Here is a 12,469-nt window from a genome sequence, read left to right on the forward strand (position 1 = left end):
TTTATTATGGACATTGGTCGCGAAAGCCTTCGTGTTTATACTGCCGACACGAGAGTTTACAATTGTAAACAATACTTTCATTGTATATTCACGCATGCCAACAGCATCCCACAACGCTGTACATTAATCATATATAAGGACAAAATCCCATATATGCGGTTGGCTACGTACGGCGCGAAAGAAGCCCAACACACACCAAGCAAATGAAAAGCCTACTACCAAGCAAAATAAAAAATGAATAAAGAAATTAAGAAATAGCACCAAAACAAAATAAGTTATCACAGAAAGGTCTACACATCTTAGATCGCAATCCCAGCTTCCCAACCAATGGGAAATAAGAATATGTCGTCAGCTGAGATTCCTTAATTGCACATCGTGTCATTAAACAATATTGACTGATTGTGACACACCGTGAACTGATTATAAAAGATGCTCGATACGCACCGATAAATCGCTCCTAATTCTGAACGATGTCCCGAGTCCCCACCCAGAGAATCGCTACAATTTGTGCCACTACGGCGGATAAAAAATGCTGTCGCCCGGGGAAAGCCCCCAAAAGGTCACACAATCTAGGATGCAAATTCGCTCAGAATATCCTTACTGCAGGGGGGAAATAGTGACATCACCAGAGAGAGAAGCCCCAGAGAAGTCGTGTCCACAGCAGTGGAGTCACAGCAGTTGTCAAGACGGCGTGCGACTTTACGCCCACACAAAAACCCCAGAAAAGTTCGAGGTGAATAGGCCACACGATAGGGTCCCCCTGGCCTGTGCCGGGTATTTACAATCGCACGCAGTTGTGCACTAAATCGTGACTAACATTTTTTTTAAACGCGTTCATGTGCAGTGCTGCAAGTTTTTTTTTTCTAGTTGAGGATGCTTTTCTCGTTTATTCAAATTGTCTCTTTAATTTTACGATTGTCTTATTCACTCTCTGGAGACAGAGGCTTTGTGACCATGCTGATGATCGGTGCACATTTGCATGAAGAAAAACCCCAATCGTTTCTGGTATATCTACACAAGATTTGCATTTGTGTAAGGGCATATCAGTTGTAAAGGGTGCATTAAATTCGTGTAAAGGTAGAGCTGAAATGAATTATAAAATTCAAGTACACCACCACAAACATCACCGTCACCTCCACCACAACCATCACCACAGTTTATCAGACTCGGTGCACTCGGAGACCACGTGAAGTGTTGAAGGCTTGCAGGCAGTTAATGGGCACAACCAGATCTGTCCCCTCCACACAGTATGCTCCAGCAACCAAGGATTTGTAAGCCCCAAGTTAACATTCGCTCATTCTTTTTGCTCCAATATTATGAAACTCATACCCGTCAACCCATACGGTTTACCCGTATTCTTGTACATGAAAATTGAGTTTTCAGGTCCATACAGTGTACAGTCGTTTCAATACGGGCAACATTTTTTTGTCTATTTGTGTTTCTCCCTTGTGATGAAACTTTGTTGGATGAACGTTGTCTGAATTGGTCTTTAATAAGTTAGGCACTAGACAGGTATGGAAACTCTTCCCAACCATCCAATCTGTAAACTCCATGGCCCTATGCATGCCCAGGCACTAGATATATTTTTTTTATTTTGCCTATGGCTCCCCGTCATAAGAAGCCAGCGGTTTCTGTCCTGCGTCTTGAGATGCAGTTGTATTTAGCTGTTGTACAGTATTATGAAAGTGTGTATATGTTTAATGAGTGCGGGGCATGTGGGATGTCTCTTTTCCAGAGCATCTCATAACCTGGTTAAACCCAGGATGGGCATGAGAGCCTGAATGTTTCAAACAGACAATATAAAAACCCGCACACAACTCGGCACGTCTGGCTATAATGTAATGGACCAACCATGAGCCCAAAGCCTGGAAGGCAGCCTTGGTGGTAACATTATGGGTATTCAATGAGAGTCCGAAAGGGAATTTTTAAGCTAAAGGTGGAGCAAATATAGTGGAGTGGCCATGGACATTGTACAGTGTATGTAGTGTATGTACATTCCCACGTGAGTTGTATTGCTCAGATAGGTTCAATAATGGCTTTCTCACGGGCCCAGGTTTTTGGGAGGCAGCGCAGACGTTAGTTGAGGTTTTAGTAGGCAACCCAAGGGGCAATGGGATATTTGTAAAATAATAAAGATGCTTTTTAATTATATACGTCATCCAGTGTGAAGGATGGCTGGATAGCTGACTGTGCGCATAGGCTCTGCGACAGTCAGTCCCCAGTTAAGCATTTCTATTCGTGAATGTAGTTGTATGTTGAACTTCTTTCGCACCATACATATTCAACCGCTTTAAGCTGTGTGGGGGAAGGACAGCAGACTAAACACAAAACGCAGTTCTAAAGAAATTAGTTTTCAATCTCGATTTAAAGTGCATAGCTCCAGTGGCTTCCTAATATCAGAGCGTTCTAGATGGCCGCAGAAGCGCATCTGTGGTGTTTTTGTATATTAAATACAGTGCGTGTATACAGTACGCATTAAAAAAGAAAAACAAAATCACCCTTCTTTAAAGAACAATACAAATAAATTACATAACAAAACAGTAACTGAAAAATACTAATGAAATATGCATATTTGTAAAAACTGCATTCAGTTTTGAATGTATTATCCTAATGTTCAGAATACTTGTCAGCTCTTTTACACACACACCTCCATGTGATTACATCATCCAATTTTACTACGAGGCTGTTTTTATACCATGACAGACCATTATTCATCTTATGGTTGCAACACCCAGATGCTAAAGAGACAAAAGTGATCAAAGATTAATAAATCATTTATTCCAACTTGCCACAGTACAACCAATGTAAGGATTGTTATATATTCGTAAAAAGTTCACATTCAAACTTTATTTCAGGGGTAAAGTGGAGCGTACATCAAGGTCATTTTTGGTTTTCATTTGGCACAAGACTGTTGCCACTTGGATTTATGACTCGATAACCATCTGAGTGTCAGGTTACATCCTTGAATATCTGGATTGTAAGTTGGTTATCTGGCTTGATTTTTGATCGGTGAGCTGACATGCTAGCTGGTTACGATGACTCACAGCCAGTCTTTAAAGGACTTTCCACTCATAACTTGCAGGTTTATTGATGTTTATTTTCCTGGCCAAGAGAGAGTGGCTATTCTGCATGGCTGGCTGATTTATTAGCTTGGTCAGCGATATTTAAAAATCTGGTTGAAAAGATATTGGTTGGGATGACTCACTGCCTGCTGGATTAGACGATTGTCCAAGATGTTTTTTTTTCTGTATACGCCTCGAGTGAAATCTAAAAAGGCTTCGTCTCTTTAAGTAACCATTTTAAGGCATCCTCTCGGCCCTGCTTCTTCAGCTCAGCCCCCACCACCTCCTGGCAATGTTCGTGGTACTTGTTCACCCAGGAGATCTGTGGACACAACGGTAGAAACATCACCGTTTACAATAGAACATGAGCCAAGTCGAGTGGAGGCACAAATTGGCCAAAGCTACAAGCAGAACACTTAAGGGCGTAACAATCCTGAAGGGTATTCATTCGAACCGGCACGATTGGTCACGTAAAACACTTTATCCACTATGACCTATACCAGATTACTTTGTGGTCAATTACTTGAGTCTGATTCTGAGTCTATTTAAAAATGGCACCTGGACATTCTTCCTCCCGAAAGCAGGAAACCACTCCCCCCCTCTGGAGAGCCCCGCCCAGCGTGATGTGGCTGATCATAACATAATAATAACCTCTATTTTATAGAGCGCCGTTCATATTGAAGTATCTCAAAGAACTGTACATAAATATAAAACAACACTCACAAGTACAGATTAAATCTAAGCAAAATAGAAAGCTGATAACAATATCAATGACTACTCTTTAAATTCCAATAAAATGAGGAACTGATCAAAGCGAATCATAATAATAATTCCAGAGTTATGCAATCAGGCAACAAAATTGTTTTTTAAATGTTAAGTTGCAGGGAAAGCCTTTATAGAAAGGTGAGTTTTAAGACGTGATTTAGAAAGTGAAACAGACTCAGAATCCCAAACATCATTGTTCGCATACATTATCATAGTGTGTTTTTTGTTTGCATTTTGACCACAAGTATTGTGTTTAATGCACACATGATTCCTTGTAAAAAGGTTTCAGTTTTGTCGTCAGAAAAAGGGGAAAAACCCTATTATCATAAAGCAACATCTCGCACAAACTCAGCATGCGTTGCTGTGCAGCATTATGGGCAAAAGCATATATAACCAGAAGTTCGTTTCTCTGTTTCCACATTAACACGTGTGAGAGTGCTGTGCGATGAATGCTTCTGGTGTGCCGATTGACAGTGAGCACCTCACCTCACTCTCTGTAAGCAACGATCTCTCAATCATCTTGAGCTGAATTGGTACCAGGGTAAGTGGCTCAAAGGTCAGTGAGCCTCGGTCCTTGAAGTTGTACTGTAGAAAACACACAGTTAAACTGCAATCCACTGTACAACAATGGCCATTATTAAAATGTCTTATTTTTTGTAACTGTCAGAACTCAGGTAGGCCCAGGAACTAGGTTTACACAATGATACGAGACCATGCCAAATGTTCTGCAATCCATCAATACAAGACAATGCTTGCTATTTCATACCTAGTCAGATCTTGCACAAACTGTTGGAACAATTTAAGCTAAATGCGGTTTGGGATGAAAAATCGGTATATGAAGGAAGGCTCAAACTTTGCACCTCCGATTAGCACGGTTGGCCACGCACAGTGTGAAAGAAGTTCAACATACACACGTCCATGCAGGCCCAGATGAAGGTTTGTTGAGATACAAACTGTCTCATGAGGAACACCCAGGATTTTGATTCCAGAAAGAAACAGTAATTTCTGAAATTTGTATTACAGATCATTTTTGGGCCATGGCAAGGTCAAGAGGTCATCATTAATGTCACCATGCCTTTTCATTGCTTCCTACTTCTGGAAGATCCCATAATTTCACAAATTAGTTGTCGATGCTGCGTTGGCAGTGATGCACAAAAGCACAAATAACAAAACTCCTCACACTTGTAAATAACACTGCCTGAAAAGGAAAAAACATAATAAATAAGTGCTATAAAGAAGGGCCATTGTCAAAAATTCTGCCTGTTATATATTAAAACATTTCAGGCAGCGTTTTTACAAATGTGTTGGGATTTATCTTCATAAAATAAATTAAACCTCTAAGAAGGAACCTTGAACATCAACGGCTGACTTTAAAGGTTCCCTCTTACAAGACCCTATACCATCCTGTTTACAAAATGCCCTCATTTTCTTAAAATTTCTCCATAGAATAATTCTTGCCGACCTCTGCCCATTCACTTTGTTTTGCTCTCCTTCGCATTCTCTCTGCTTCAGTACCCAAGGTTTAACTACAAAAATAACCACTCAAGTGGAGGTCATTCCTTCTCTGCCACCACTTCGGTGGCCTGGAGTTTCCTTCCCAAACCTCGGCACTGTTCAAATCCCTCCCGTGGTTCAAATCCAGGTTCAAGACTCCCCTCTTCTCCATAGTTGATAAACCGTCTCTGAAATGCCTTTAACCTCTCCCGACCATACCACCATCTCACTTTCTTGCCCCTGTCGCCTGCAATGCAACTGCATTTCCAAGAAAACCCCCTCGCTTTGCGGATTGCCTGTCATGTGAATTTCCACCTATTTTGTACAGCGTTTTAAGATGCAGTTAAAGTTGACACTCTACACCTGGGGTCGGCAACCAAAATAACGAGAAGAGCAATTTTTTTTTCGAATTCGGTAAAAAAAACTCAATACTTAAAGAGCTGTCATGCACTGTGTGGGAATAAGAGACGATGGCCCTTAATACATAACGTCATGAAACAATCCTTAAAGATCAAAATGAATGAAAATAAAATAAAATAAAAACAAAAATCACGACGTTTCGGAGGCAACACAAGTCTCCGTCATCAGGTGGGACCGTCACAGCCGAATTAGCTGCACTTGATGCAGCTAATTCGGCTGTGACGGTCCCACCTGATGACGGAGACTTGTGTTGCCTCCGAAACGTCGTGATTTTTGTTTTTATTTTATTTTCATTAATTTTGATGTTTTACCTACGTGACTTTACCGAAAAAACCTAAGAATATGATGCCTTGCAGTCACGAAAGCTTCAAATCTAGAATCCTTAAAGAGCCACATGTGGCTCCGGAACCACAGGTTGCAGACCCCTGCACTATACAATCAATTTGTACCGTGTTACAATTGGGGTGAAACTCATATTACTTAATGGTCAATAGGAACATCATATACGCAAAAAACTTGACAATAATGTAAAGCTTTCATTTATACATTTGCCATAAAATGTACAATTTCCGTCCTATCCGTCATGAACTGAGAAATGTGTTTAAAAGCCACATTAGATTGTGGGTGAATTTCACTTGTGTGTAGTAAAGAGCTGCCTTGAATGACCCCGTTCACGATACCCTCTCTCTCTAAGCCAAGCGATGATGGAGTCAATATGAGAAAGTGCACAAGCTTGCTGTACCCGAGTCTTGGCTGGGATCACCAGGAGAACATTTTCAATGCGAATCCCAAAGGCACCCTCCTCATAGAAGCCTGGTTCTGTGGGCATAGGAAGAGGGAGGCGGTGACCAACAGACTCCAAATGGATAACTATTTTCATCAATGCCATCAGACATTCATATATAATAGAAATGTGTAGCCATGTATATTTAACTCAGTTGATTGTTAAAAAAATGTGATTTTCCTAAGGTTTAAAAATGTGATCAAAAATAAAATGTAAAGCTTTGTCAGTGCACTGTTGGATCAAGGTCTCTCCATGCTGTGTCAATCATAGAGGTTATTTGACCAGGGCACCACAGTGGCAAAATGTTAACTACCTCGCCTGGTGTGCAGTAGGTCGTGGGTTCGATCCCAACCCCTGTATATTTGGAGTTTGCATGATCGCCCTGTGGTCGCGTGGATTTTTCTCTAGGTTCTCTGGTTTTTTATCCCTCCACATTTATAAACAACATGCGTTGAGAGTATTTGGCTGCTGTCAATTTTCACATGATCAGCCACTTCGTTGAGCTATCATTTGTGACAGCCAGGTCGCTTCTGAAAAAGAGCTATATAGCTGTGGACCTTACCTGGTAACATAAAAAGTTTAAGTTTAGTACAGTTTTTACCACGCTGGTCAGTTGGGGTTAGTAAAGGGGAGGCCTAGGTCTGGTTCAGATGCTGCTCGCCATGAATGTTATCCGTCTCTTCCCAACCAAGCAAGGAAGTTGGGATTGTGGTCTGGGATGTGTAGACCTAACTTTTGTTTGTGCTTTTAGTTTTGGTGCCATATCTTTATTTGCTTATTTTTGTAGTTTGATTGGTAGTAGTATGGTTTTCATTTGCTTGGTGTGTGTGTTTGGCTTCTTTTGCACTGTGCGTAGCCAACCGCATATATGGGATTTGGTCCTTGTATATGAATAATGTACAGTGTTGTGGGATGCTGTTGGCATGAATGACACTGCTATATAAAATGTAAGTTTTATTTTTATTATCTCTGGGAAGCAAACTCAAGTTACCACCACTGCTTCGACCCTAGGTTGGTCATATTTAAAATTAAATCGCATATTTTATCATTTTAGAATGACGTTGCATGCGCTTTAAAATAAACAGAGTGCAATTATAAAACAAATATGAGTGATGTTACAGGCCACAGACTTTCTACGAGTGAACAACGGGCATGGAACCAATCCTGCAGGTGTGACCTCGTTTTAAAAGGAGGGGGCCCCATACAAAAACTCAGAGGGTGGTGGAGGCACGACCTTCAATATTAAACAAACCTCAACCGTTAAACATTAATCGCTACACAACGCAAGTAAACAATGCGAGTTGCTTTTGTCTGGAGTGCATTCGGCTCCAGCTCACCCGCTGTGTGTATACGAGGAACGGCTGCAGTGCAGCAGCACCTTTTTTAGCCTTCGCTAAGAAGTCAGAAGGGCCACAGCCTTCAGCTCGGGGTAGCGGGGGGGGGGGTCCTCGTGAGCCAGCAATGCTCTCGCTGTCATTCACGCACGCGGCGTTACCGTCTGTGATGATCATGTTCGCTTCCAGGGGCTCGTCCGCAAAGGTCTTGTAGCTGATGCCGCACGGGCCCTCGTGCACGTTGAGGAAGGAGCCCACGCCGTGGCCCGTGCCGTGCAGGTACTCCAGGCCCACCTGCCACAGCGCCATCCGTGCCAGCGTGTCCAGCAGGTGCCCTATGCAAAGCGCAAGCGGAGGCAACGAACACGTTGCACACCATGTCAATGTGGTAAATATGAGCAAGATATACATTCTTAACCCTTTCCCGTTCTGATGACGTAACGTGTACGCCATCAGTTTTTCTTTCAGCTCCTATCATCGGTACGGAACTGTAAGAAAAAATCAAATAACTTTATTGATAGCGAGGCTCCCACAAGGCCATGCGGAAGGTCGTGTGGCAGTTTGTCGAGTGCGGTTGTGTCACGACAGTTATCTGCGGTTAGTACAATATCTTTAAAAACAGCGGCGCTGGGCCTCTACATTAACGCTAATCGCTCGCGCGTTCCGAGATTCAGTGGTGAACAGGACACCCACCCTGCAACTTGCAGATGTCTCGGAATGGGAAAGGGTTAACTGCCTGCTCAGGTTTTCACCCTGCGGGAGCTTCTATTGCCTGCCTCTTCTCCCGTCACCATGCTCACATCTCATTCCACCGCGTCCATCTCAAGCTCGTCCTCCCCCACCTCATGCCCTGCGCTCTGGTATATTCCAATAAAAAAATCAGTGGTGAAATGTATTTTAAAATGCATTGGGCCGACTTCAATTCATTCCGTGTTGTTGTTCAGCTATGACGTTGAGCTTTCTGCAACATGTTGACGAGTTAATTACTTGTGACGATTTACAGTGTGAATATTCTCACCCTCTTTAACCAGTGCAGAAATATATCTCAAATCTTCCTATAAACAAAGGGGGGAGTCACTTTTCTTGAGGTGGCATAAGCATGCTATACGGCGGTGAACTTTATCGTTGTCCGTACCTTTGGTGCCAATGGGGAAGACTGCTGTGTTGACCGCGATGTAACCTTTTAACACCCGGGTAAAGCACTCCTGTAAAACACCATCAAAACACACGGCGCAAGCAGGTCTTGAGCTACACAGAGGCACACACTCGCGGTGGTCGCGATGCACGTGGCCTGTAATCCAGCAATGGGGAGGCGGGGATTGGTTGGATCGCACTAATGCTGCAAAACTCCCTTCCCATGCATGTCAAGGTGCTTCTACACCCTGGTTTGCCAAAAGGCAGCACAGCAAAATGTGAAATATCATCTTTCCCTTCTGTATGGGATTTTTGTTGCCCCCATGTACATTTTTCTCCGGGTGTATGTCTGTTTGTTGTATGTATGTTGAACTTAATTCGCACCGTATGTAGCCGACTGTGCTAATCGGAGGTGCGGGTGGAAGGACAACAAACTAAACACCAAAAAGCAGTTCTAAAGAAATTAGTTTTCAATCGAGATGATTTTAAAGTGCATAGCTCCAGTAGCTTTCTAATAACGGAAGGAAGAGTGTTCCAAACGGCCGCAAAAGCGCATCTCAAAGTGCGCGATGTAGTGACCGTCTTTGTTCGATGGCGAGCCAAAAGCCACTGTAAGGATGACCGGAGTTTGCATGATGGTTTATGCTCCTTGACTGAGATAAGCAAGGTATTGTGGGTGCTCCAGTTTCCACCCACATATATGAACGTTCATTCATTAGCTGAAAACATCTTAATATATAGAGAGGACTGCAGAACTTTGGCAATTGTTGGTAGCACCGACTCACCGCCTGGCTGCCTTCCAGCTTGTCTGTGGTTCCTTAGCGATTGCGAGATGCAATTTGTATTTAACGACGCCGAATAAAACTAACATCTTATTATATGTCCATTCATCATCAGAAACACAATTTATTTCGTGACACATTCAAGTAAGTTAAGATGACGTTGGCTAGCTCGGCAGGACATAACTGGTACCAGGATGACATGAAGACAACCGGGCTGTCTTCTCGTCCACTGCAGATGCCGCACTCACAGCAGAGGCATTGCCACAGGGGGGACCAGGGGTGGCATGGCCCTCATAATTTATGTAAAGTAGTGCCCCCTCCCCTGCTGGAATGGGATCACCAACTCATACAATTTTGGACGGTTTCCTAAAAAGACGAGATTTTAAAACGCTAAACAGTGGTGGGAGCCAAGGGGTGGCTTCTGCAGTGATAACCCATTCGGGACTTCTTACATTTATGTCTGCATTACACTCCGTGGCTCAATGTTGTTGGATTACAAATATTAAAAACCGTTCAAGGCTTTGATATAACTTGACAAGGTAAAGCACAACACGATGAAATATATTTTGGTTCGATGTGTTTTTGAGTTAAAGTGAAACAAAATAATAAATGCAGCACTCCTTGGTCGTGTTTTTCTGTTTTAGTGTGTCACCGCCTGCATTTCATAGTTTACAGTAAATAAAAGCAACAAAATTATCACACGCACCATATTGTGTACCCTTGTTACGAACGTGTGCACGCAAGTGGAAATCAGTTTATTTGCCACCCTTGAATGTTTATCACATTTTCCTTTCACCCGCTGTGAATATGCTTTGCTCAAACTTGTTAAATGACTACGTCGCATCATTTGACACATGGCACTGATCGGTAAACAAGAAAACGTAGCCCTAGTGGGCAAGTGAAGCAGTACGAGTGACAACTGTCATTTAATCACTTCTACGGCATGATTGCCCCGGCACGGCCACTCAACTATTCAAAACGCCAATATCAGAAGCAGAATGTTTATTTGTACCGGAGGAATTTGATGAGCTATAAAGCTCTTTTTCAGAATGTCCAATAGGGGCCGGCTCAGAACGTTACAACAAGTAATACAAAAACAAGATAGGAGTGCTAAGTATGGGAAAGGTCAACAAATCACTTTACAAAAAAAACGATAAAAAAATAACTATTTTTATTTGACCAGGTAAGGCCCACTGAGCTATTAGCTTCTTTTTCAGAAGCGACCTGGCCACAAATCATAGCTCAAGGAAGTGGCCTATCACGTGGAAATTTATAGCAGCAAAATAATCTCGAGGCATGTTTCTAAACATGCAATACAAGCCTGCAAGAGGCTTGTGTATTCACCGGGTCGTTAACAAGAGTGAAGTACAATGTGCAATCCCAGTGCGATAGCAAAAGTATAAGGTCTTGCCAAAAGAGCCGTCTATAATGCATGACCAACCAAGCACTGTCCTAAACACTCCTGTTTACGTAAGCGCTGTTCTGCAATCCTAAGGGGTACTGCGGCAATATGAAGAGTAACTGAGCCACTCAGAGTTCGATGACTGCATAGATGGAACGCTACCTTTTCATAGGCACTGGGGGTTCCAAAGTGCACAGTCCTGGTTACATCGGTTGTTCCGTCCCTGTAAAATAAGATTATTTTTACGATTAATGATGATAATATATAGGGCGTGCAATTACATACAAAAGGGGCATTATAACTACACAAGAGCATTGACTCTGTTTTAAAGACGAGGGTAAGGCCTCCCCATGCTTCACCACGCTGGTCAGTGTGGGTTGGTGAAGGGGATGGTTCCCAGGACAAATTCAGATATCACTATCCACCGATGTTATCCGTGGATGTAAATCAAACCCATGTCTCTGGATTTACAGCATAGTGCGCCAACCACGGCGCCACTGATCCAGCCTCGAGGCATATTATGTATAATTACTAAACTAAACTATACATATTTTTTCTATTTTATCAGCTAAGGCCCACTGAGCTATGCAGCTCTTTTTCAGAAGCGACCTGGCAATCACAAATGATAGCCCAAAGAAGTGGCTTATCATGTGAAAATATATAGCAGCCAAATACTCTAAACGCGTGTCGATTCTCAATTGAGTCACAGCGTGGTATTCTCACCTGTACTGAGCACCTGAGTCACAAAGATACACTTCGTTCGTGGAAAGGGGTCTGTCCGAGTCCTTGGATGGTCTGAAAAACGCACGAGCACACACACACGAGTGGATACACAGGCACACGCTCACGGCAGCTGGTTTGACTGCCCATGCTGTGGCAGAAGCATTGACTCAGATCTGCGTGGGCAATGTGTGTACGATCGGAGTGTAGGTAACGAGTCAGTAATGCTTCAGACCAGTTTAGTTTCCCTTTTGAACATAAGACTGAGGATTAATTACTAAGTTTCGTCAAGTGGTCGCACTTCTTTGATGATGTCCCGATGTTATTTCACCTGGTCCAATAGCTTTCCTTTTTTCACACTGCATGGGTAGTGTGTTACTTATGTGTGGAAGTTAGGACATTATCCTCACCTGAGAATGTTTTTGCCCTGTCGAATATACATACTTTGCTATACACGCCTGTGTAAAATTCTTCCACTCGTATAATTGACTATCATGCGCCTTGGTTTTATTTTTCTCTCCTCGTAACTAACACTTGATATATGACGTCAGTCAATTATGTTTTTGCTATGC

General features: G+C 42.7%; 1 protein-coding gene across 3 annotated transcripts in view; it reads right to left on the reverse strand.

The window, feature by feature from the left end:
* Positions 1-2,758: 2,758 nt before the first annotated feature.
* XPNPEP1 (X-prolyl aminopeptidase 1) overlaps positions 2,759-12,469 on the reverse strand; it is a 35,482-nt gene continuing 25,771 nt past the window's right edge. For all 3 annotated transcript variants that reach the window (XM_078855600.1, XM_078855599.1, XM_078855601.1), the window contains 7 exons: positions 11,901-11,972; positions 11,340-11,400; positions 8,995-9,064; positions 8,021-8,194; positions 6,484-6,560; positions 4,314-4,412; positions 2,759-3,384 (listed from right to left, as the gene is read on the reverse strand). In XM_078855600.1, the coding sequence (XP_078711726.1) occupies positions 3,268-3,384; positions 4,314-4,412; positions 6,484-6,560; positions 8,021-8,194; positions 8,995-9,064; positions 11,340-11,400; positions 11,901-11,972 (670 nt within the window). In that variant the 3' untranslated portion in view covers positions 2,759-3,267. The remainder of the gene's footprint in view (positions 3,385-4,313; positions 4,413-6,483; positions 6,561-8,020; positions 8,195-8,994; positions 9,065-11,339; positions 11,401-11,900; positions 11,973-12,469) is intronic.

Source organism: Lampetra fluviatilis, chromosome 4 (genome assembly GCF_964198595.1).
Source record: "Lampetra fluviatilis chromosome 4, kcLamFluv1.1, whole genome shotgun sequence".
Taxonomy (NCBI): Eukaryota; Metazoa; Chordata; class Hyperoartia; order Petromyzontiformes; family Petromyzontidae; genus Lampetra; species Lampetra fluviatilis.